General features: G+C 41.2%; 1 protein-coding gene across 3 annotated transcripts in view; it reads right to left on the minus strand.

The window, feature by feature from the left end:
- Positions 1 to 12,274: 12,274 nt before the first annotated feature.
- The window catches only part of PRELID2 (PRELI domain containing 2), a 74,697-nt gene continuing 61,813 nt past the window's right edge, over positions 12,275 to 25,158 (minus strand). For all 3 annotated transcript variants that reach the window (XM_036849335.1, XM_036849334.1, XM_036849333.1), the window contains 2 exons: positions 17,954 to 18,023; positions 12,275 to 13,565 (listed from right to left, as the gene is read on the minus strand). In XM_036849335.1, coding sequence (XP_036705230.1) covers positions 17,964 to 18,023 — 60 coding nt within the window. In that variant the 3' untranslated portion in view covers positions 12,275 to 13,565; positions 17,954 to 17,963. The remainder of the gene's footprint in view (positions 13,566 to 17,953; positions 18,024 to 25,158) is intronic.

Genomic DNA, 25,158 nt, shown 5'->3' on the forward strand with positions numbered 1-25,158 from the left:
ACAAGTACCATATGCTAACACATATATATTGAATCTAAAAAAAAACACACACACAAAATGGTTCTGAAGAACCTAGGGGCAGAACAGGAATAAAGACGTAGATGTATAGAATGGACTTGAGGACACAGGGAGGGGCAAGGGTAAGCTGAGAGGAAGTGAGAGAGTGGCACTGACATACGTACACTACCTAATGTAAAACAGATAGCTAGTGCGAAGCAGCCGCATAGCACAGGGAGATCAGCTCAGTGCTTTGTGATTACCTAGAGGGGTGGGATAGGGAGGGTGGGAGGGAGATGCAAGAGAGAGGGAATATGGGGATATATGTATACGTATAGCTGATTCACCTTGTTATACAGTAGCTACTAACACAACAATGTAAAGGAATTATACTCCAATAAAGATGCTAAAAATAAAATAAATTAGAAAGAGAAAACCTTGTTGATGTTACAGACTTGTCACCCAGGACCTCTCATTACCGCCTCTGGCGTCTGGAAAATGCAAATTGAGTATCATTTTTAAATAAAACAAGATGACAAATTAAAGTCCAGGCAGGTTCCTTTGCAGTTACAACCTAACACTGCAACTGGTCCTTGTTAAAATGGTTCCATTAAATCCAACTGCTCAATTCCCTCTTCCAACGTATGATATTTAACTGCTGCTACACAGTGAGGCCACACATTTATTATAAAAATAAAATGCCAAAAATCACAAGCACTTCAGCCTTTTTTTCAAAAAAAAGTTTTTATCGAGTGTACAATATAGTGACAAGTGGGATGCTCAGACCTGTTTTTTGAGAAAAACATTTTTGTTTGAATGTATGTACTGGTGAGGCAGAATAGATGCTAAGTGAATTGTGAAATGGACTGCCTTAACTTTACATCTCCCATACTCCTGAGCAAAGTATTTGTTAAATGAACACTAAAAAAAAGAGAGGGTGGCAGGTGGATAAGCAACTAATGTGGAGATGTAATTCACAAAAGATATGTAAATGATCAATAATAATATGAGAAAACCTCAACTGTAAGCTCCATGAGAGCAAGGCCTTTGTTTTCTGAATTGTTCTACCTCTAGGGCCTTCTTCCACAGAGTTTGGAACATAGTAGATGTTCAATATTTGCTGACAGGATGAATAAACTTTCCTGGTATTCAAATAAGTGCAAAATAGAACCATAGTAAGATGTCATTATTCATCTAACATAACAAAAATTTTGATTTTGTTTTTCATGATAAAACCTAATGTTGGCAAGGCACAGAAGGAGAAGATTTCAGGTATGATTCTATTTTGGAAATTATTTGGAAGGGGGAGGTGGGAGAAAAGGAGAGAGAAAGAGAGAAAATGGGGAGAAAAAAGGAAAAGAAGGGAGAGATGAAGGATCTCCAAGTTCATCTATTTCAACTCCCTCGTTTTACAAATGATGATGTCACTCATTTATTCAGGAGGGGACCAAATCCCTGCCCTCAGAGCTGTCAAATGGAGGAGACAGACACTGAACAAAGTCATTAGAATGAGAAGTGCAGAGTGCTATGGGAAAGAGAAATGGAGCCCCAGCCTAGTGTGTAGACTCAAAGCGAGTTTCACAGAAAAGATACTTCAGCTAAGACTTGAAAGACAGGTAGGATTGAAGTAGAGAAAGGAGTCCAATGACTTTGGACTCATAAAAAGTCAGTAGTAGTAAACTTAAACCCCTGAACAATGAACACTGGGGTACATGTGTCTTTGAATTATGGTTTTCTCAGGGTATATGTCCAGTAGTGGGATTGCTGGGTCATATGGTAGTTCTATTTTTAGTTTTTTAAGGAACCTCCATACTGTTCTCCATAGTGGCTGTATCAATTTACATTCCCACCAACAGTGCAAGAGGGTTCCCTTTTCTCCACACCCTCTCCAGCATTTATTGTTTCTAGATTTTTTGATGATGGCCATTCTGACTGGTGTGAGGTGATAACCTCATTGTAGTTTTGATCTGCATTTCTCTAATAATTCACCAGGACATGGAAGCAACCTAAATGTCCATCGACGGAGGAATGGATAAAGAAGATGTGGTACACGTATACAATGGAGTATTACTCAGCCATAATAAGGAACAAAATTGGGTCATTCGTAGAGACGTGGATGGACCTAGAGTCTGTCATACAGAGTGAAATAAGTCAGAAAGAGAAAAACAAATATCGCATATTAATGCATATATGTGGAATCTAGAAAAATGGTACAAATGAACCTATTTGCAGGGCAGGAATAGAGACAGAGAGGTAAAGAACAGATGTGTGGACACAGGGGAGGGGGATGAATTGGGAGATTGGAATTGACATATATACACTACCTTGTGTAAAACAGAGAGCTAGCAGGAACCTGCTGTATAGCAGAGCTCAGCTCAGTGCTCTATGGTGACCTACATGGGTGGGATGGGGGTGGGGAGGGAGGTCCAAAAGGGAGGGCATATATGTATATGTATAGCTGATTCACTTCATTGTACAGCAGAAATTAATACAACATTGTAAAGCAACTATACCCCAATTAAAAAAAAAAAAAACCCTGAATATGACATACAAAACAAAACAAGAATGCTATGAAAAATGAAGTAAAGAATGCAAACCAATCAGGAAACTTGACACCCAAACGACAACACTGCAATGAGTTTTCCGAATTTTCTCCGTGACACTCATATTTCAGACTGAGTGCTAGAGAATTCAGCAACCTGGAAATGCCAAGAGGCACAGACAAAAACAAAAACAACAAACAAAAACAATAAAAGCCTTTTCTCTCTAGGCAGAGAACCAGGAAAGGGGCAGCCTAGCAATCACTAAAAGAAAAGGCTATACAAAGAGATTCACTCAAAAACACTGTATTGATAAACCAAACACGATTTCTAAAATGTGTTTGAATAACCCCAAGGAAGACCCCCACTCAAAAAGAACAAATTTTTTTTGAAAAGACTTAAGCCCTAATAAATCAATAATTACATTAAATGTAAATTATCTAAATCACCAATTAAAAGCCAGAGATTGGCAAAGCAGATTTAAAAACATGACTCAACTGTATGCTATTTATAAGAAATGCACTTAAAATGTAATGTTAATAAAAAGAAATATAGGCACTCCTATTAAAGGTACTCTAGCTAAAGGAAACTTCAGGGCAAAGAAAATTATCAATGATAGAGAGCGACATTATAAAATGATAAAAAGGTTAATCCAAAAAGAAGACATAGCAACCCTAAATGTGTTATGCACCAAACAACAGAACTACCAAATATGTAAAGCAAAAATCTATAGACATAAAAGAAGGAACAGACAAATCCACAACTGCAGTTGGAGATATCAATACCCTTCTCTCAACAATTGATAGTACAACTAGACAGAACATCAGATAGAATACAGAAGAACTCAGCAACACCATTAACCAAGAGGAGCTAATCAACATTTGCAAAACACTTCCCCCAACAACAGCAGAATATCCATTCTTTTCAAGTGCCCATGAAACATATACCAAGATAGTTTATATATCCTGGGCCAGAAAACAAACCTCAGCAGATTTAAAGAGTTGAAATCATAGAGGGTGTGTTCTCCAATCACAGTGTAAGCAGATTAAAATGAATTGCAAAAAAGTCATCTATTTTTGACTTACCTCACTCTGTGACCACCTAGAGGGGTGGGATAGGGAAGGTGGGAGGGAGACACAAGAGGCAGGAGATATGGGGATATATGTATGTGTATAGCTGATTCACTTTGTTATAAAGCAGAAACTAACACACCATTGTAAAGCAATTATACTCCAATAAAGATGTTAAAAAAAAAAAAAAGACATCTAGAAAATCCCCAATTGGAAGACTAAACAACACACTGCTAAATAATCCATGGGTCAAAAAGAAAGTCTTGAGAGATATTTTTAAAAAATACATTGAACTGAATGAAAATGAAAATACACCATATCAAAATCTGTAGAACACAGTTAAAGCAGTGCTAGGAGGGAAATTTATAGCACTAAATGTATACATTAGAAAAGTGGAAAAGTCTCAAAAGAATAATCTAAAGCTCCCACCTCAAGACCTATAAAAGAAGAGAAAAATAAACCCAAAGCAAGCAGGAGACAGAAATAATAAAGAGCAGAAGTCCATAAAATACACCAGAAAAGCAATAGAGAAAAATCAATGAAAGAAGGAGCTGGTTCTTTGAAAAGACTGATAAAATTGACAAACAGAGCTTATTATTGAAGACCAGGCAGACATCAAAAAGATAATATGAAAATAGTATGAACAACTCTACACACATAAATTTGACAATTTATATGATATACAGCAATTACTCGAAAAACACAAACTACCTCAACTCACCCAGTATGAAATAGAACATTCAAATAGCTCTACAACTATTACACAGACCACATTTGTAATTAAAAATCTCCCTAAAACAAAAATCTGAGGCCTGAATACTTTCACTGGCGAATTCTACCAAATGTTTAAAGAATTAACGCCACAGTCTCTTCCAGAGATTGCTGAGTGTTTACTATGTGCCAGGCACTGTTCCATTCCAACTGTTTTTACATGTCTGGAACTCATTTAATCCTTTCAACAACCCTATAAAATAGTCCCTATTATTACTCCATCCCATATGAGGAAAATGAAGCCCAGAGAGCTTATGTACACAGCTAGCACAGAGCATAACTAGGATTCTAGTTTAAACCTTGGGGCTATATTTGAATCCAATCAGATGCTCAGATTTCTTGTATTTTAATCTAATGGCAAATTTATTGTCAAATATCACTTTTGTGCAGGGAAATTCAGATCTGACCTGGATGTGCTATTTCAACAAAGAAGCTGGGGTAATACCAAAGCTGGCATTTCTCAACAGAAATATGTGTTTTGTAAACAAAAATAAAGGTTATTCCTGCTAGCAGCTGCCATACAGTTTCCATCTACATGACAGTTAAAATATATCTGTAAACCAGAAAAGAGGTTTCTTATTGGAAATGATAAGAGCTTCACTATAGCAGAGCCAGTCACACCACTATAATTACAAGAATCAAAACACTGCTTCATTAATTTTTCCCTGCGTCTGTTATTTTACCTCATCAAGACTAATCACACCCTTTCCCATTGATTTTAACAAGCACCCTGGGTTAAACACTGCAGACAGCCTGGTTAGAGAAAGCTGTGGTTTATAGGTGCATCTGAACTGCCTCTGTTTAGGAGAAAACAGTATGTGAAAAACATTGTATTGACAAATAAAAATTTCCTGACTGATGTTTTCTCTGAACAAAAGTGGAAACACAACTGCCCCCCCCAAAAAAATTATAGTGAAAACTAATTTAAATTTTAATATTCAATAAATGCTCTTCCTACTTATGTTCTTCCTTCTCAACAACTAAGAGACATTAACTCAGCCCTCAAAATGATCTGTGATGCCCCTGAAGGCAAGGTTTACCCAAGTTTACTGGATATTTGACCCATTTTATATTACAAGACATTGGCAGACAAAGGCCATGCTGCTGGGAGGGAAGACCGACTCTGAGGGGCATGGGAATTCTAGGAGTCCCAGGGATTGGAGATGGCCTACATCAGGGTTTCTCCAACTTTTCCAAAGAGGGACCTCTCCCCAGCAGAACAAGGCCCTGCAGTGTTTGAGGATGTACTAACTGTAAGTGCTTCTATCAGGCTGAGCATATGTAATTGTCATCCTTTGGTATTTCCAGTATATTCAACCTAATATAACACCTGCTACGTACAATGCAGCTTTCTAAGCAGTGTCCCAAGCAAAATGTCTTCTACGTCTCCTTTTTTAGAAATTAAGAATCCATTCCAATCTTACCCTCTACGAAGTTATAGATTTGTTTTAATAAAAATGTTTTTCCCACAAATCTTTGAGAAAAATGTTCTAAGAGGAACATTTTGCCCGTCTATCTTGTGGCTCCACACCTCCCTCACATAGACGGCCGTACATTCCCACTACAAATACCCTGCTTTGATTATGGCAGGTGATAACCCAGGAAGAGGTTTCAGAGGCAGATCGAGGGAAATAAATGCCTGGCTAGCACTTTGCTATTCCCCGGTTCTTCTCTGCAAAATCTCTGCCTTTAATAAGGCCCAAAAACATTGTTAGCATTTATTTTTCCAGGAGGAAATGGACTCATAGCACTTGACAGAACGATTAACACCTAAGGAAACAAGTTATAATGCTAGCTCTAACTTCACACAGACAAAAAGACTACTTCCCATACTGGAATCGTTCTAATTGTATTCTGAGGCATAGTTTAATCCAATTTAAAACTGTAATTAAAAATCGTAGCAATCTAGTGCCTCAGATGTGACTCCAAGTTTTCCAAAGGCTTTAAATCCAATCATCAAGATACCAGAAGAACTGTACTGAACTTCTTTCTGCTGTACCTATGGATATGTTCAGAAATATTTTTTTAAGACATGAATTAAGGCTCTAAACTTCCATGCTATATCCCCCAACTCTGAAATGTCACTTGGGAAAGAAATTGTCAGACAGTAAAGGTTTCCTTGTAGTCACCCTAATCAGTGACAGGTATGACCTTGTACATTTCCCCCCCCCCCCTTGCTCCAAATTCTGTTCCCATTTACAATAATGTTACTCTGGGGTAATTCATTCATTAAAATATTTCTGGCTATTTTTGTAAACCTCTTGTCCTGAGGACCAGGGGAATTTTTTTTGGACTGACTGACAAGAATGACTTTGGTTTTGACTACACTAACGACTACATCCTTAAACAAACACAAATAACAGAGGAGCTTCAGCCCAGAAAATAATTTCCCCTAAACCTCTAAAGAAACTGGCAATGTGATGATTTCAGAGTTTGAACAATTTAAGGACGTCTGAATTTTAGAAGACACCTAAACTCAAAATAGGAAAACAAAAACACACAACTGAACAGTTAGCATTTTCCTTTGTCATCGGATCTAAATGTTCATCCTGGCACCGACACAAAGAAGTAATGATTGCACCAGCAGCCTAACAGATGGCAGGCACAAAATGGCTCTAACCTTCTCTGAGAATGCTGGAGAAGAGCTCCGTGAAGTTTAATTTAGCAGGACGGGGGCTGTATTTTCTCTCCGTTGCCTCCTGCACAGCATGGCTGTCCGCAGCTCAGAGCACTACATCTTAAGGTGTGGAAGGACAGTTACTCAGTTTAACCCTTTCAGACAAGTAAGGGTCTTGAGTTACTATGGAATCCTTTTTCTGCATGGGATTCTGTTCCACCAAATACAACCCAAACTTTTGATCATAACAAAGCAGGCTGAGCATGGTGAAATATTTTTAAGCTCTCTTTTCTTCTATTAGCATTTCAGAGACACTGGAGCACCTTTTCCTTAGACAGTGAATTATATTTTTCTTAAGGACTAGAGGCAAAACATTAGAAAAAAAGAGTTCTCGTACTGCAAACTCCTTCTGCCAGCTAGCTTAAGGATAACCCCTTTTGGGAGAACAGACATTACTTCTTTTTTTTTTTTTTTTTTTTAACTAATAGCTACTTTATTTATTTATTTATTTATTTTTGGCTGTGTTGGGTCTTCGTTTCTGTGCGAGGGCTTTCTCTAGTTGCGGCAAGCGGGGGCCACTCTTCATCGCGGTGCGCGGGCCTCTCACTATCGCGGCCCCTCCCGTTGCAGGGCACAGCCTCCAGAAGCGCAGGCTCAGTAGTTGTGGCTCACGGGCCCAGTTGCTCCACGGCATGTGGGATCTTCCCAGACCAGGGCTCGAACCCGTGTCCCCTGCATTAGCAGGCAGATTCTCAACCACTGCGCCACCAGGGAAGCCCCCCAGACATTACTTCTGAAGTTGACAGAATTGCTGCCCATGGCATCAGGATCACCTGGGGAGCTTGATGCATTCCTGATGCAGGGGCTGCAGCCTAGAATCTCGGGGGGTGGGATCCAAGCATCAATATTTCTGAAGCTCCTCAGGGGGTTCCAATTGGCAGTCGAGGAATGTTAAGAAATACTGCGTGTTAAAAATTAAATACTGCATTTTAAATTTCCGTCAATTGTTTCTGTAAGTTAATTTTTATTCTGAGCCCTCACCACACTGGGTTTGTTATTCTTAGGACTCTACCCCTCTATCCGCCTCAGTCTCTCCAAGCCTCATGGTAAGGTTCCGGCGTTTGCAGGATTAGCTAGAACTAGTTAGCATGACCACCCAGACATCAGGGAAACAAGACGCTGATACTGCAGCCCTGAATTCAGGGACGTCCTCAGATCAGGCTGTAATAGAACAGTTTGAAAGTAAAAGACTTTTATGCCAGAAAATCCTGCACCCTGCAATCATTGTGTACTGTGCAGCCCCTACGTGGCTCAGATGAGAAGGTGGTCTCATGCAGGGCAGCTCCACCTTTCCGTATATAAGGCTGAGGCTGGAGAGAACCTGTTATCTTCCAAAAAGGTATGAGGTGCCCCCCACTAATTCAGACATGATCACACAACCATGCAATCTGCTGGTGAGGCTCTGGGGCCACCAAGCTATACATTTCGTGCTAAGCTCTCCGTTATGCTATGCCTCCTGTGCTATTTTCTGCACCCTTTAAGCAATCATGGTGTGATTTACCCAAGAGGTAAATGTGTCTGGTCTTACCATCAATTGGTGCCCATTACTGCCCTCGGTCAGTACAATGAAGGTGCAAGCCTCTTGGAAACCCGCTGGATCAAGTCAAAAGAGAAGACAAATCCTGCCTTTCTCTTGCATGCAGTAGGTGCTCAGTAAATGCTGGATGAACCAAGGACTCTACCCCTAAAGGTCCTCAGGCTCTAACAAAAGAAAGGCATCAATAGGGCTTGGACAAGGCACTTTGGAAACCAGGCACAGAAATCCACTCGCATACATTCAAGTAAAAGGCAGACAAATAAAAGGATAAAGGCAAATCTCATGGAAACAAAGTACAGAAGGTATAGCTGAGCCTCACAAGCAGGTCAACAAGCAGTTGCTCTCTCTCCCTCCCCCTTTGGGACCCCATGACTTCATGCCACTGTTTGTGCTTCATTTCTTCTTGCTCTGCATATCCTGGTCCTTTGCTCCATTAGCACATGGCCCATTCTGTCACCCAGTAAGAGCAGCTTCTGCTTATTTCTGGGAGAAACGTTAATGGCTCAACTTGGGGGAAGCGGGGAGCTAACATCATCTGGCTGGTATAACACTCTTATCTGGGGCTGCTGAAAGGACTAAAATCACTACTACAAATGATAAACACAAGCTCTGCCAGGTGATACGATACCCTCAAGAAATTAAAATTCACACATAAATATTAGTTGTGACACCTTTATTTCAGAATGACGGCAGGATTGAATTTCACAGGTATGCAACTAATTTATAGCTCTAAATCACAATAACACTGAATCAAAAACACTTTATCCTGCACAGAAACTTGGCACAGAAATGTTCACTTGTAATCTACTTACGTTTCACATTATAGAACTGGACATATAAAAACACTAACACAGCTGGGGAGACAACAGCTTACAGATCTAAGTAAATCATTTGTAGCAATATCTCAGTTATCTTGAGGTCACAGATCTGACAACTGCAGTCGAGGATGAGGAAGTAAGTTAGAGGAAGTAGCAGAGCCACTAAAATAATGTCACCAAGTCAATGCAGCAACGTTCATCCATTTCACTGCAAAAAAAAGCCTCCCAAAGACTCACTCAGCTCCTGTTTACTGTTACTTGACACAGTATGCAATTACAGCAATTCCCAACTCCATATAGTAAAGGAGAGCAAAGTTCCTAGAGACAGGCAGAGTTAAGGAGGAGAGAAACGACAGGGAACAGTGACAGAAAAGAAGAAACTATGAAAACCATGGCAAAACTCAAAGAGCAGAGCCATTCAGTGGAGGGGCTTTAACAAACCTAAATAGGACCTGAAAGAATTCAAAACATAAATGATGACTCTGAAATGATTTCATTATCTTCAGTAGATTCTGTTTGCAAAAGCAGGGAAATGTATACTAAATTAGGAGGAGGCTCAAGAGGGAGGCGATATGGGGATATATGTATACATATAACTGATTCACTTTGTTGTACAGCAGAAACTAACACAACATTGTAAAGCATTTATACTCCAATGAAGATGTGAAAAAAAAAGAGTTCCGTGTAAATGGCAGAAATAGAGCAAAAAAGATGTGAGACTTAAAAGAATAACCTTGAGTCAGCTATACCATGCACCCACGATGTCTGATAAATGGGATATTACTACACAGGTACTGCTTATAAAATACACAAAGCAATTTATATCAAAAGAATATAGCACCTTTTTTTATCCCCACGATTGAAACCATAAAAGCCCGTTCATGGTAAAAGCACCTCAATCACGTAGGGATAGCCTCAGTCAGCTTCTCTGTGCATGAGAACTTTATATTGTGTCCTGAGTGATCAGCTGTATTGATCCGTGGGCCCAACTGACTATAAACCCTTCTTAAGTGATAGAAGACACAGAGGGCACCAACACCTCCCCTAAATCACTGTTTCTCAAAATCTGGTCTGCGAAACAGCACAACCAAGACTCCTGGTGAACTTGTTTTAAAATGCAGATCCCCGAGTCCCAAATGAAATTCCATGAATCAGAATCTCTGGGGGAGGCCCTGGGAACCTGCAGTTGAGCCCACCTACCCAAGGATTTCTGGTACAACTAGAAGCCTGGGAATCACTGTAATACATCCGCACCTTCGTGTGTAGGTTCAGCAACCCAGTCAGGAGGAGACTGGCCAGGTCTGTGAATTAACCCTTCCCACCCTTGTTCCTAATGTACCCAAGTTAAGGCTATACTCCCGGTTTTGACATTTTATAGATAATCAAATTACATGTGGACTTCTAAATGTTTTATCACAGGAAGAAGATTCTGACACATAATAAAAATAAAGTTTAACAAGCCCTAACTAATTTTAAAAGGAGCATACGATTTCTAAGCCATATATGTGAAACCTGAAGTAATGGATGCCCGCAAGGGAAAAAAAAAAAAAAAAAACTGAGGATAAGTGTCTGATGCAAGTTCAGAGGATTGCCTGGGAATGGGGAGGAAAACACATGTAAAAGCAGTCTTGGAGGAGAGGCAGAAAGCAGCTTACAACCAGAATAGGGAAACGCAAATCTCTTAAAAGTTGGCTGAGATGTTTAAGCTGGTCCTTAACACTCTTGAAGCAAAGGCTGGAAACTACTGGCAAACATGTTTTGTTTGGCTGGCACAATGTTTTAAACAATTATGAATTCGTTGCCAACACATAAAAATTGGGTGATTTCTTTCTTTTTTTTTAATACTATCTTTTCCTGGAAAATTGGAAATCGGAAGAACTAGAAAAATCAGACACTTGGCAACACCGTGCTGGAGCCGGGCAGCAGCTGCCCACCTTTCACCACAGCCACGTCCTCCTGGGGTCTCCCCAGTGGCCGCCAGCCTGCTGCACGCATCGGATCACCTGCCAGACCCCTGCAGGCGTTTGCATTGGCCATGCCAGCTTCAAGGAATTAAGGCAAAAAATCAGCCTCTCTCGGCTTCACTCTAACAATAATTCTTACTACAGAGATACTTTCCTACCTCGGAGGTGTGAAGAAAGGAATCAGATAATATCTGCAAATCACCCAGAATTGTAGTGTTCACTGGCCATTGGAATCACCTACAGAGCTTTAAAAAATACTGCTGACTGGGTTCCACCCCCAGAGATTCTGACTTATTGGTCGGAGATGTAACGTAGGCAGCAGGAGCGCAGAAAGCTCCCAGGTGGTTCTAATGGACAGTCAAGGTTGAGAACTCCTGCTTTCACAGAATGCAAGTTGTTGAGTATGAAGGGTTACATTTATTCTTTCTTTTTTTTTTTTTTTTGGCTGCGCCAGGAGACTTGCGGGATCTCAGTTCCCCGACCAGAGACTGAACCCGGACCCTGGCAGTGAAAGCTCGGAGCCCTAACCCTCAGGCCACCAGGGAACTCCCAGAATTACATTTATTCTAACGTCAACCTCCAAGTACAGATTTCTCACCTCTCACCTCTGTGATAATTCACATCACCTTTTATTTGTGTAAATGAGCTCTTATTCCAAAAGCCTACCAACTGCCGTTTACAAACTGGAAAAAGGTCAAACTGTGTTCTGGTTTCTACCATTCATTTTCCCTCCAACACAACTGAAGAATGAAACACTAAGGAAATGAAGGGAAATTATCCTAAGACACAAAACTCAGGCAGTACAAACAGCTCAAATGCAATAAGAGGAGCTCACAGTGGCAGGCTTGTATTAAAATTTAAAAAAAGAAAAAGAAATTTAAAAAAAACAATTGCTTTGAAATTCATCAATTCACTAAATGGAAAATTTTTCAAATATTAAAAAAAAATAATAATTTCCCCAAGACTTTCCAGTAATGGCCCAACTTGTTTTATCTTAAGACAATGAATTCCAAATTATTGCCCCTCTTCAAGCTTTCATTTAGGTAGTGTGCATTTACATTTTGGCTTCGGATCATGGGGAATGCAAACTACCGTCACCTAATTTTCAAACAATACTACTACATTACCTTACGTTAGAAAAGTATATTTCCAAGATGGTTTCATATACTAAAAATAGCTTCTATTTACTTCTGTGTACCAGGTAGCATGCTAGGCACTTTATCACATGATCTCCAATTGTTCCAACAGCCTCATAAGGTTAACACTATAATCCCATTTTACAAAACTAAAAAATGAATCTAGGAAAGATCTTTAAGAAAGATTTTAAATTACATACATAATCACCGAGCTGCTGTGTGGTCCTGCTCAGATTCAAACCGGAGTCTGTCTGACTCCCAAACCTGTGCTTTTCATACCAAACAACCTTGTTTAATCATCACAAGTAGAAAGATCTGTGCCCAATTATCCCCATTTGCCCAGTGAAAAACAGACAGGTCACATAATCTGCTCCACATCCCAGAATGAGTTAGAAGGAGCCAAGCTGATAGCCTGTCTCCCCACCCCCCAGGTTCTTTTAAGGACCAATCACAGTTCATGTGTTATATTATACAAGCTAGCTGATGGCAGTTATGTAGTACTGATGGGTAGAAATCAAAGGCTCCTGATTTCTGAGAATCTTCAACATTACTGTGAATATGGCTTAACTTCAACACAGGTATGGTATATTCCTGTCTGTTCCAGGCCACCTAAGAATCAGGTATCAGGTTTAAGTTCTTTATTCGTCCCAGAATCCTCTCATGAATCCTATGAGCAATGATGTAGAGAACAAACAGGCAAAAGCAGCATTTTCCATGCCTCTGGCCCATCCTTGGCTGCCCCAACACTGCCACCAGGCAATCAGCAGGACATCCTGAAGAAGGGCAGACATCACCTTCTATGGGACTTTTCCTTTATTTGTAAAATCGTAGAGATTATGCCATAAGAATCAGCCAGAAGGTCTCAGCTCCACGAGAGCCGCTATTTGAGGTCGGCTCCCAGGGGGAGTGTATCATGTCATATCCCGGCAGAAAGGTTTCCTCTTCTGTAAGCTGCCAACACCGCATTCTTATACCTGTATTTCGAAAACTGTGTCTTTGGATGTGTTGTGTCCGAGAAAAGATTCTCGAGCAAAAGTAGACACAACACAGCTTCCCTGCAAGAGAAAGCAAACAGGCTTTATCACCTAGTAAACATGTCTCAACAATCAATACTCATTTGTCCTCTTTTCTGAAGCAACCCTTAAGAGTCACTTGAATTCTATCACTACGGATAATTCTTGAAGGAATTGCATTTCCGCCTCCTAATGATCTTCAAACAAAGCAAGTACCTCATTTTATTAATAAACTACCAACTGCCCAGAGCAGCTGGTTCAAAGGGGAGTTGAGATTAGCTAAAACTGAGGTCTTAATCATTCCGATGTGAAAGAACTCTACTGTGTTTTCAAACCTCACCGAGCCCGGTCTCCCAACTGCCAGCAGCAAGAACAAACAGGTGTCAGGGCTATTTGTTTTCTTCAAAAATGACAGGAAATCAAAAATCTATCAGATGGATGTGTCAGCAGCAACACCCCTAGCCCACTGATTAGTGAGATTTATGCACCTCCATTCTGGCTCAGGACAAAATCACTTTCTAAGCGTTTTAACTATCAAACGCCCACTTAGATATACAGGCCAGAGAGATCTAGGGAGCAACTTTAGTGTGAGGTACCCTACACAATGTGGTCATGTTCTATGTGACTTTAAATTATGCAAATTTGAAATGTGGTAGAATATAAAAATATTAAATAATGTCTCCTTAGGCACACTTGTGCAGACCCCATGGAATGCTTTTTTAAAACATTAAGAACTGCAAAATTCCAAAGCTCAAAATTTGAGTACACTGTACACGGCACCTACACTATTGCCACATCCCAGTGCTATCTTATCTGCTAAACAAAATGCCTATATTCCTACCCCATTCATGCACATGCATTGGAACTTTATGACGCAGTTTTAAGGATCACTATTGCTGGTATCTTAACTTCCTTGTTGTGATCATTTTAATGCTTTTTTATGCCTTAAAATAATAGCATCCAAGTGGTTATGTTGGCGCTAATGCAGAGAAAATAAACTCTTGCACTATTAACTTTGGAATAGAGGTATGATGTGATCAAATGCTACACTAAAAAAAGGCCAAACCACCACCATGAGGCCACCTGATGTTAATTTAGGCAAACTCTAATCCCAGGGAGAGACAACTTTTTCTTAAAGGACCAGATAGTAAATATTTTAGGCTTTGCAGGCTGTAAGATCTCTTTCACAGTTCTTCACTTTTCTGTTGTAGCTGGAACATAGCCAGGAACATAGCTGTGTTCTAATAAAACTTTATTTACAAAAGGAGGCCACAGGCTAGATTTGGCCCCCAGGTTACAGTTGGCTGACCTCTGCTCTACAGCTATGGAGCTAATCCTCACCCCAGCCTTTTCTTTTAATGTAGCATTTTACGGTTCATAAAAGGTAGTTCCCCCATCTACAAACATTCTCCCACTTCCAGTAGATGTAATTTTGAGAAAATAAAAAGTTCCATTAAAACAAGGGTATTTCAAACTTGCCAAACTTTGTAAAATCAGTCAAGAAAATGAGCTAAAAGTAATAAGCTGGCAACAGCACTGCAGCAACAGCAATGCCTCAAAATGTTCCATATCATGTTTTTCGTGATGCTTACATAACTGTACATATGTGTCAAAACTTACCAAATCCTACATTGAAATTAGTCGTTTTAACTGTGCAGATACTTAAATGAAGCTGATTTTGAAAAAAGCTTAAAGTCTCAGCAATAGCCCCTAATTTGCAGTAATTGTAGATCCAAGTGGTAAGAGTATACACCTCTTACTTCATATTTGCTCCCGAGAAAACTGGTCATAAATTATGACAGTTCCAACTACGTAAATCCTTCGGGAACTCCGTTGCATTAAATGCATTAAATACACCTGTCCTGCACTAAACTCGTAGTTATCCAGACCTCAACTACTTCACTTCAGAGAGGAGGAATTGGTTGCTTTTTAGAAACAATACAGGGACTTCCCTGGTGGCACAGTGGTTAAGAATCCGCCTGCCAATGCAGGGGACACAGGTTCCATACCTGGTCCGGGAAGATCCCACATGCTGCAGAGCAACTAAGCCCATGTGCCACAACTACTGAGCCTATGTGCCTCAACTATGGAAGTCCGTGCACCTAGAGCCCGTGCTCCACAACAAGAGAAGTGACAGCAATGAGAAGCCCGGCACTGCAACCAAAGTAGAGCCCACTCGCCTCAACTAGAGAAGGCCCGTGCGCAGCACCGAAGACCCAACACAGCCAAAAATAAATAAAATACAATAAATTAAAAAAAAAAAAAAAGGAAATACAAAGCCCTGAGTTCATGACTTAGCTCTCCACCACAGTAAAAGCAAAACAAAAAAACAAAAACATGAGTCATTTAAGACAGGAGATAATACTTGTTTAGTTTCCTCTTTCCCATTAGCAACACTTTAAATCACAAACACAAGTTGATAATTTCAAATACGAGTTGTTGTTGAATCTCAACTCTTTTCTTTTCAGTCATCTTTGCTCCACTGTAGAGCCTGTCAACATTCAAGCAGGGGGAAGAAAAGAAGAAAAAAAGAAAAAGAAAAAAGGGCAAACAAGCAGAAGCTGAGATGCTAAAATCAGGGAAAGGCCCCACAAAGAAAGTCATTCCTCCTCTGATTAATCTAAAGTCAATGGAATACGTGACAACAGTTTCAAAACCCCAGCTATTAGCTTTCGTGGGGCTTGCATTTCATCTATCTCAAACTCAGAGATGAGAACTTATTTAAAGCAATCGTTCTCAAAGTGTGGTCCATGGATCAGCCTCACCAACATCACCTGGGAACTGGCTAGAAGCACAAATTCTCAGGCTCCCCTCCCTGCAGACCTAATGAATCAGAAATTCTGAGAGTGGGACTCACCAAGCTGTGTTTACCAAATTCTCCAGATGATTCTGATACTCACTAAAGTTTCCAAATCACTAATTTAAAGTCTGAAAACCAATGTACACTTGTAAGTGGAGTTTCCTCGTCCTCTCTTTTAACTTGGAGCTGACTTTAGATCCCACCTTGCAGGATAAGATGGGCTCTGTGCTCAAGTGCACAAGTACTAGTGGTGCTTGGTGAGCCTCACAGGAGGCCAGCCTGGAAAAACAGGGAGATATGGCCAAGTTCTTCTCCACAGCTTTTCCACGTACAGAGATGTGGGAGCACGCCACATTTAGATTCCATGCCAACATTTTTTGAGCACCTGCCATGTTCCGGGCTTGTGCTAAATGAAATTATCTTGCTTAGCCATTCCAATAATAAATAAATGTATTAGTATGTGTTATGTATACAGAGGCTTGATATTAATCAGAATGGAGTCAAACCTGCAAACAAGCAGAAACCTTTATAATTCTCCAATTCTCGTTCACAGGCCTGGCCAGCATGCTTTGAATGCTGAGGTTCTCGTACACAAATATTCCTTTTGCTTCCTCTTTGGTTAACTGTTCTCAAACTTTATTGTATATCAAAATTAGAGACCAAGTTGCTTATACAAAACCATGTATACTCTAGTTTTAAGCCAACATAAGGAAATTTGAGGTAATTTTGAACTACCCGTAACAATGTGTGCTCTACTCAAAGGTTTTACCTTCTCTCAGACGTTAAAAATCAAAGTCCAATAAATCTTGTAAGATGCAAATCCACTATACAAATTTATTTTAGGCTTTGAGTCTCTCAGATAATTTTGTTCTGCCCTTTCCATCATGAAGACCATTGTCCTTGAGGCAGACAATGAAAATTTAAGGAATAAAAAAAGGAAGTAATTCCAAAATCCCCCTGCTTATCTGTTAACCCTACATCACTTGCCCTAAATGTGGCATGTGCTCCTGCATGAGTGCTATATTCTTCATCCTGTGCCCATGGCAGACATTGCTAATCAATCATAGCACTCTTACCCAGAGCCGGAGAGTTATTCTCAAGGCCTTGGAATCCTTCTCAATAGCATTTCAGGCAGCACCCCCGCCCCCAAATCGGGAGGAGTATACATGACTGGTAAAATGTCTGTATTTCACTGGCCAATCAACATGCCCCTTTCTTGTTTTCTTTTAAACAGCTGAAGCAGTTTAAAGCTGCTCCAAATACAATTTTAAACCCCTCCTTTCACTGTTCTCAGGACAATAAAATTAAGCTTCAGTTAATTCTGAACTGCAGTCTCTACAAACCTATGCCACCTTGAGGGTGCTAATCATGGTGGATTGTGTTAAACAGTTTAAACAATTTGAGTGCAGTTGTAACCCAGAACGTAGTACAAAACTGCTTTGAAAATCAAAGAACCAAGTAAATAAAGGTACAGAACAGATAACGAAAAACCTGTGAGGCAGTATCCCATGGATATAACTGGGAAACGTACAGCATGAATAGCCCAGGGAGGCTGATACATAATACTCAGGCTTATAAGCATGAAGACATGGCTGGAGTAAATAATTCTGAGTTTGCTTTTGGTACTCACTGATGATTCTTTATTCAGCTAAGGGGGCACCACACTGTTCCTTTAACAGCATCTCCATTATTCTAATTCCCTATGGAGAGAAGAAAGAAAAATCAAAATGCCACATTTCACGGACAAGCACTTTTACATTTATCACAACCTTTCCCTTCAAAGAATCCAAGCCATGGCCATATATTCTTTTCAGAAAAGGCTCGTAGTCATACTTTACATTTTTATAATATTCTACTCAGCAATTTCACATACATTATCTTCACATGTGCTCAGAACTACTCAGGGAAGCAGGCAGAGCAGAACTGTGAATCTTCCATTTTAAATATAAGAAAGCCATCCAAGTGATGTTAAGAACTTCCTGAAAGTGGCCCAGTTACTAAGCGGCACTGCTAGAGCTGGAATAATCATGGTAATAGTTAATACTACAATAGTGACATTAAAAATCACAGATCACCATAACAAGTATAATGATAACGAAAAGGTTTGAAATTACTAAAATGTGACACAGAGACACAAAGTGAGCAGACAATGTTGGAAAAATAATGCCAAAAGACTTGCTTGATGCAGGGTAGCTGCAAACCTTGAGCTTGTAAAAAGTGCAATATCTGCGAAGTGTGATAAAGCAAAGCATGATAAAACGAGGTATGCCTGTGTTCACTGAACACTTACAAACGTGCTAGACTCACTGCTAAGGTCTGTGTGTGCGTTATCTGAGGTAGTGGGTGCAGGGTGCACCACGGAGATCCCCCCAGGACTCAGGCACTCCTCCCCCTTCTGCCAGCACCATAGGCTGGCATGCAGCTACCCTCGGCCAAAGGGAGATGTATTCCCTGAGGTCATGCCCCTCTGCAGGGGTGGCCCACATCTCATGGCTGGTGGGTATAGCGTAGAAAGGCCCAGCCCCCACACACAATTCGGGACAACTCTGAACGGCATCCCATCGCCACAGCTCCCCACGGCATCAGCTGGGACCTACATCACAACTGCATCGCACTTCAACGTCACCTTCTGCCTAATCCTGCTTGCCTCGCTCCCTTACAAGAGTTGTTTCCGAGAGCCCTCTCCAGTGACCCTCCGCATAAAAACGTCCATCTGAGTCTGTGTCCAAGAGCCGACTAGGACACCTTGTTTAATACACACAAAATCTATGAACAAGTACTATTCTTACCCCCGTTTTACTGATGAGAAAAACAGAAATTCAAAGAGAGTTAAGTAATTTTCCCAACGTTATACAGCTATTAAGTAATGAAGCCAGGGAAAGAACAGACACTGAATTCTGGTTTCAGGGGCACCCCTTAACCTTGCAAGGCTCACTCCATGACTGTACGCATCAAGCTGACTGCCCACCCACCCCGGCCGGTCAAATTCTACCCCGGTAGAAAGAGGAAAGCAGATACTCCCTCTTTCCTCCTTCAAGGACAAGTTCTGTACCGGAGGCTGAACCTTCAGACGGAAAGGCAGGATTGTGATGTAATTATGAACTGGGGTGTTAAGGAACTCGAAGCTGGGTTGTGGGGAATGGGGCACGATGCTCTCAGGGACAGGAGTGTGGATGAGAGGGAGTAATAATGATCAACGCTAACTTAAACTGCAGGTCCCCAGGCCCTGCACAGGAAGGCTTTGATTTCATAGGACTTAAGCAGGCCCCAGAGAGCTGTACCTTTAACAAGTACCAGCTGCTCCCCATGGTCAGGCAGGGCTGGGAGACACTGAGTGGGCCTACAAGAGAAAGGCAGGGACTTCTTACCTGGGGTTTGTTCTGAGCCACGGGAGGGGGATGCACCTCTAGAGAAGACAATAAAATATACTGAGTACTAAAGTACACTGAACAAAATCTAACGTTTCCTTGAGGTTTCCGAAGGTCCTTCAGATTCTAGCTGGCTATCACCACAAATACTGCCACTAGCTTGAGAGGAGGAAGTATTTTTTTTAAAATTATTTATTTATTTATGGCTGTGTTGGGTCTTCGTTTCTGTGCGAGGGCTTTCTCTAGTTGCGGCAAGTGGGGGCCACTCTTCATCGTGGTGCGCGGGCCTCTCACTATCGCGGCCTCTCTTGTTGCGGAGCATAGGCTCCAGACGCGCAGGCTCAGTAATTGTGGCTCACGGGCCTAGTTGCTCCGCAGCACGTGCGATCTTCCCAGACCAGGGCTCGAACCCGTGTCCCCTGCATTGGCAGGCAGATTCTCAACCACTGCGCCACCAGGGAAGCCCGAGAGGAGGAAGTATTAATTAAAGGATCTTGACAATTCCAAGGAGCATGGACTGTGGGGTGAGCCAAAACAGGAGACTGTAGGACCAGGAGCCCTGTTGTCAGAGTCAAGAGACCTGGGTTCTGGTCACAGCCCTGCCAATTATTCTGCCGGGTACCTTAGGCTCATCACTTTTACAAAGTTGTAACTTAGACCAGAGAGCTAAGGGGGCTGGGAGGTTGACTGGATAGTACAGGCGCACGCCAGAATTACTAGGGGAACCCACAAAAGCAAATACAGATTCCCAAGCCCTACCCAGACCCATTCAATCAGAACTTCGAGGGCTGGGGCATGGAATCTGCAAATATTCCTCATGTGGTTCTGAAGCACAACTAGTTCATATACTAGAATTTGTAAAAAGCAGCTTGATACCACCTCTGCAAGCCTGGGAATTGAGGGAATAATTGTCCTTAATCATTTGTGAAGATACAGTATATACTCTTGTACTCTTAGAGCTACTCACCTTTTAAGAATTAGGGGGAAAAGGAGGGGTTGGGGGATGAAACAACCAGTGGAATGAAATTTAACTTAATTCTTAACCTTAAGATCTGAATTGTGCTCACTTCTGCTCTCTCTCACTCAACAACAGAACAGTTAACAAATATTTATTGCGTACCTGCTATGTGCACTGGAGATTAAGTGGTGAACAAACCTAAGTCCCTGCGTTCATGGAACTTACAGACTAACAGATTTCATTCCCCTTGTCTCAACTTTTTTTGTCTGTTTCAACAAACCCCTGAGCAATAATTAAACGCCTTCCTTCTATTTTCAGGAAGAATAATAATAGCCATGTTAATTCGGTTGCAAGCTTCTTTTTGCAGAGTGGGCCGTAAGTCTAGCCGGTATGTCTTTAAAACCAGAAAAGCAGACTCCTTCCTTAGGAAGTGAGCACAGGTGAGCTCTCCCCATCTGTCTAAATTAAGAACGCCACCGTTTACTGAGCTGAGAGCTAACTGATGTAAGTGAAGACGCTGGGTTTGCCTTGGGAATTGAAAGACATTATTTATTGAATCAATTATGCTCACACTGTGACAGTTGATTTTCCTTCCCTTTTTTCCCCCTCTCTCATACCACTTTAGTCTTTTTAAGCAGAACAGTTAGAAATAGAAGGTGGAGAACAGGGGCAGACAGAGAGAGACCTATAAATGAATTGAAAACAAAAAACAGAAAACAAAAAACCTACCAGGGAGGCCAAGCCATTATTTAGTCCGTCTCTTTAGTAAGGAAGGACCAAATCAAAACCCAGTCGATAGAGTCCTTTCGAATAGTTTCAATGCTTAAAATTCAACCCCCAAGAGATCAGGCTTAAAGGGGCTAAATTCACACCACTTATCACACAGTGATGGCTGAAATGCAGAACAAACATTACGTGGATCCACCTTTATAGACAGAGCTTAACTTAAAAGATTTTTGGACTGACAAACCATAAACCAGCTTGATTTTATTATGTCCTTCCCCTCTGAGAATTTTTTCTCCCTGTTACCAGGCCATCTTTCTCTATTTGCCAATGTACAGACAAGGGAGCCCTCCCAGGCTAATACCAGGGCTGTGCTGGCCAGACACGTTCCCACAGAGGAGTCCCAGAGTCACGTCTTTCAGATTCAAAACACTTCACCAATTCCCCACTCTACAAGTGTCTGAAAAATAGCTGATTATTACAGAAAACGAAAAGCTTGCCTGAAGAGAAGGCAGAATAAGTTGGAACTAAAGGTGGCTAGGTCGAGATGCTATCTTTATTTTGTTATCAAACTGATGCTTCCTTAAGAAGCTCTGATTTACCTATGAGTCCCCGAAGAGGTCTGCATGAAGGGAGGACCTGCAGAAGCTGCTAGAAGGTGAATGGTTTGAATAAGACCCAAGCCTGGTTACGAGTGTGACATACAGAGTGAGGGGAAGGTCCGAGCAGAGGACAAGAGAGTAATATTAGACGTTATAAAAATTACAAAGTTCTTGGGGAGTTCCCTGGCCATCCAGTGGTTAGGACTCTGTGCTTCCACTGCCAGGGGCCTGGGTTCGATCCCTGGTTGGGGAACTAAGATCCCACAAGCTGTGCAGCACAGCCAAAAAAAAAAAAAATTACAAAGTTCTAAAGCAGTTCTCAAAAGACACATATATAGGGAGATCTTAACAAAAGAGAGTTGCTCAGTTAGTTATCACAATGATAAAAGATTGGCCATAATTAGATGAAGAACAATTGTCTGTGTACTGAGTGTTTACCAGAAGCTAGGTACTGTGATGACCAGATTAAGCATTGGAAGACCTCTCCTCCCGCCACTGAAAACAAGCTTTCTTTTGGATCACGGCTTTGGAATAAGTACCGGAAACAGTATCCGTGCCCGTTGTGTGTACAAGACTGCACTGCTGCTGTGAGGAATGAGATGCATATAAGACATGATGCTTCTACTCAAGAGGGCATCATCGGTCTCTTGGGAGGAATCAGAGGAATGCAAAATAACTGAAAAACAACACAGCCTCTGAGAAACATTACCACACTTAAAAAAAAAAAAAAAAGGTCAATGGAAGAAGGGAAGCAGAGACTGATCTTGCGTGAAGGCAGGACCTGCAGAAGCTGCTAGAAGGTGAATGGTTTTAATGAAACCCAAGCCTGGTTATGAGTGTGACATACAGAGTGAGGGGAAAGTCCAAGCAGAGGGATTAACAAAAGGCATGGGGGTGGGAACATCAGTCCATGTGCAGTTAAGCGTTTGCCTTCCTGAAGGGTGAGAAAGTAGAATGGATGAGACTATTACACCTTCCAATGTCTCCACTCCCCCGCAAGCTCCCCACCTGCTCACACATACTCTTCCTCCCACCTTAGTTCTGCTCTTTCCTGGAAGAGACAACAGCACATAAAACATCTCACAAATAGCCCTGTAATTATGCAACAACACTCTTAAAAGGTTTTAGGGTTGAGTCCAAGCTAGCTGTGAAACCTTGGGCATATTACTTAAATTCTCTAACCTTCAACTACCTCATCTTTGAATGGAGATAATATAGTAACATGGGTTTGTGCTAAGAATTTGTCGAAATAATGTCTGATCTGGTTACCACAGTACCTAGCCTCTGGTAAACACTCAGTACATGGTTGTTCATCTAAATCTCTTTCATGATCATCTAATCCCACTAGAATTCAAATCCCATAAGGCTAGGGCCCTTGTCTGTCTTGTTCAAGATGTAACCCCTAGGAGAACAATGCCCAGTACACAGAAGGCATGCAGTAAACATCTACTGAATGAACGAATGAATCTATCAATCAACCCATCAATCATCAGCTTACAAGTCTACCACACTAGATGGTAAGGTGCTCAGAAACAGGGAACAAAAGTTACTTACATTTGAATCCTTACTGTCTAGTGCAGAATCTGGCACAAAATACACGCTCGATGTTGATGAATCATAAGACAGACCAAATGATACTTTTGAATGCCAGGCTGATGACTGTGAATTTTGGAATTATAGTGCAATCTGCCCAGTAGTTGGCATCCTAGAAAGTGTGGTGAAAGGTCAGGATAACAGGGGCTGCCATAGGAAATGAAAAAAAACCAAACAAGGAAAGAATAAAGAATGAAAGATAAAAGGAAGGGAATGCTGTGGAAAGAACTGACAGCAGAGCAGGGACTTAAAATGGGTCCTGAAGAATCCGTGGGCTTCCCTGGTGGTGCAGTGGTTGAGAATCTGCCTGCCAATGCAGGGGACACGGGTTCGAGCCCTGGTCTGGGAAGAACCCACATGCCGTGGAGCAACTAGGCCCGTGAGCCACAATTACTGAGCCTGCGCGTCTGGAGCCTGTGCTCCGCAACAAGAGAGGCCGCGATAGTGAGAGGCCCGCGCACCACGATGAAGAGTGGCCCCCGCTTGCCGCAACTAGAGAAAGCCCTCGCACAGAAACGAAGACCCAACACAGCCAAAAATAAGATAATTAATTAATTAATTAAAAAAAAAAAAGAATCCTGATTAGCTGAGAGGAGTTAGAAAGTGACATAACTCAGATGCTGAAGTGTGCGTTATAAAACCACTCACCTTTTGATAAAAAGGTACGCATCGAATTTACTTTAAAAATCTCACTTCCCTTTTGATTCTAAACTTTTTTTTATTAAGTTGGTTTACATAAAACTTTCTCGGAATCTTTTCATTTACTTTATGTAGAATCATAACAGTATGAATAAAAGGTAGAAAAAAGAAAATGTCGCTTCCCTGCTTCAACCCTTCAACAGTGTTCCACTGCTCTTAAAACGTAAGGCTCTGTCTGATCTGCCTCTAGCCCACTTCAACCGCAGGGAGGGAGGCAGGGAGGAATCCGCATTCAGTTTTCTCATCAAAAGGTAAGAGAAACACTGCTCAATGCTTCTCCAGGAAAAGATTCTTTGCCACAGTAAAGTATCTTTTAATCTGATGCTGTCCAATTCTTTTATATTTAGGATTTCTCGTCTGTAAAACTAGGATAACTCCAAACAACAGGAATTCAAATGTACTGGCACATACTGTGTGCCAGGAACTGTGCTGAGTACTTCATCTGCACTGGTTTATTTTACCCTCCTATCTGCCTTAGAGAGTATTTTCTTCTTTTGGATGAGACCCAAGGCTCAGAGAAATTAAGCATCTGGACCAAAATCACATAATAACCAAGAGGTAGAGCCTTGATTTGACCCAAGGCAATCTGGATTAAGAGTCCAGGATCCAGGATCTTACAACACTGGGGGCTGTAGGGTTTTAATGAGATTGCATGTGTGAAGACACCTAGTATGATGCTGGGTACACAGCAAGGGCTTTCCTTCGCTTCCCTATTGTCTATGTTCAAAAAGCCTGATACATAAAGCAGGTACTTCAGCCCTACACCCAAACTAAATAGCATGATTCTTAATATACAAATCAATATTTAATCACATCTACAAATTACTTTAAATATAATGCTTTTCAAGTAGGAATATCCTAACAGACTATATGACTTCAATATAATTTTCCC

The sequence above is a fragment of the Balaenoptera musculus genome, chromosome 3 (assembly GCF_009873245.2).
Source record: "Balaenoptera musculus isolate JJ_BM4_2016_0621 chromosome 3, mBalMus1.pri.v3, whole genome shotgun sequence".
In the NCBI taxonomy this organism is placed as follows: domain Eukaryota; kingdom Metazoa; phylum Chordata; class Mammalia; order Artiodactyla; family Balaenopteridae; genus Balaenoptera; species Balaenoptera musculus.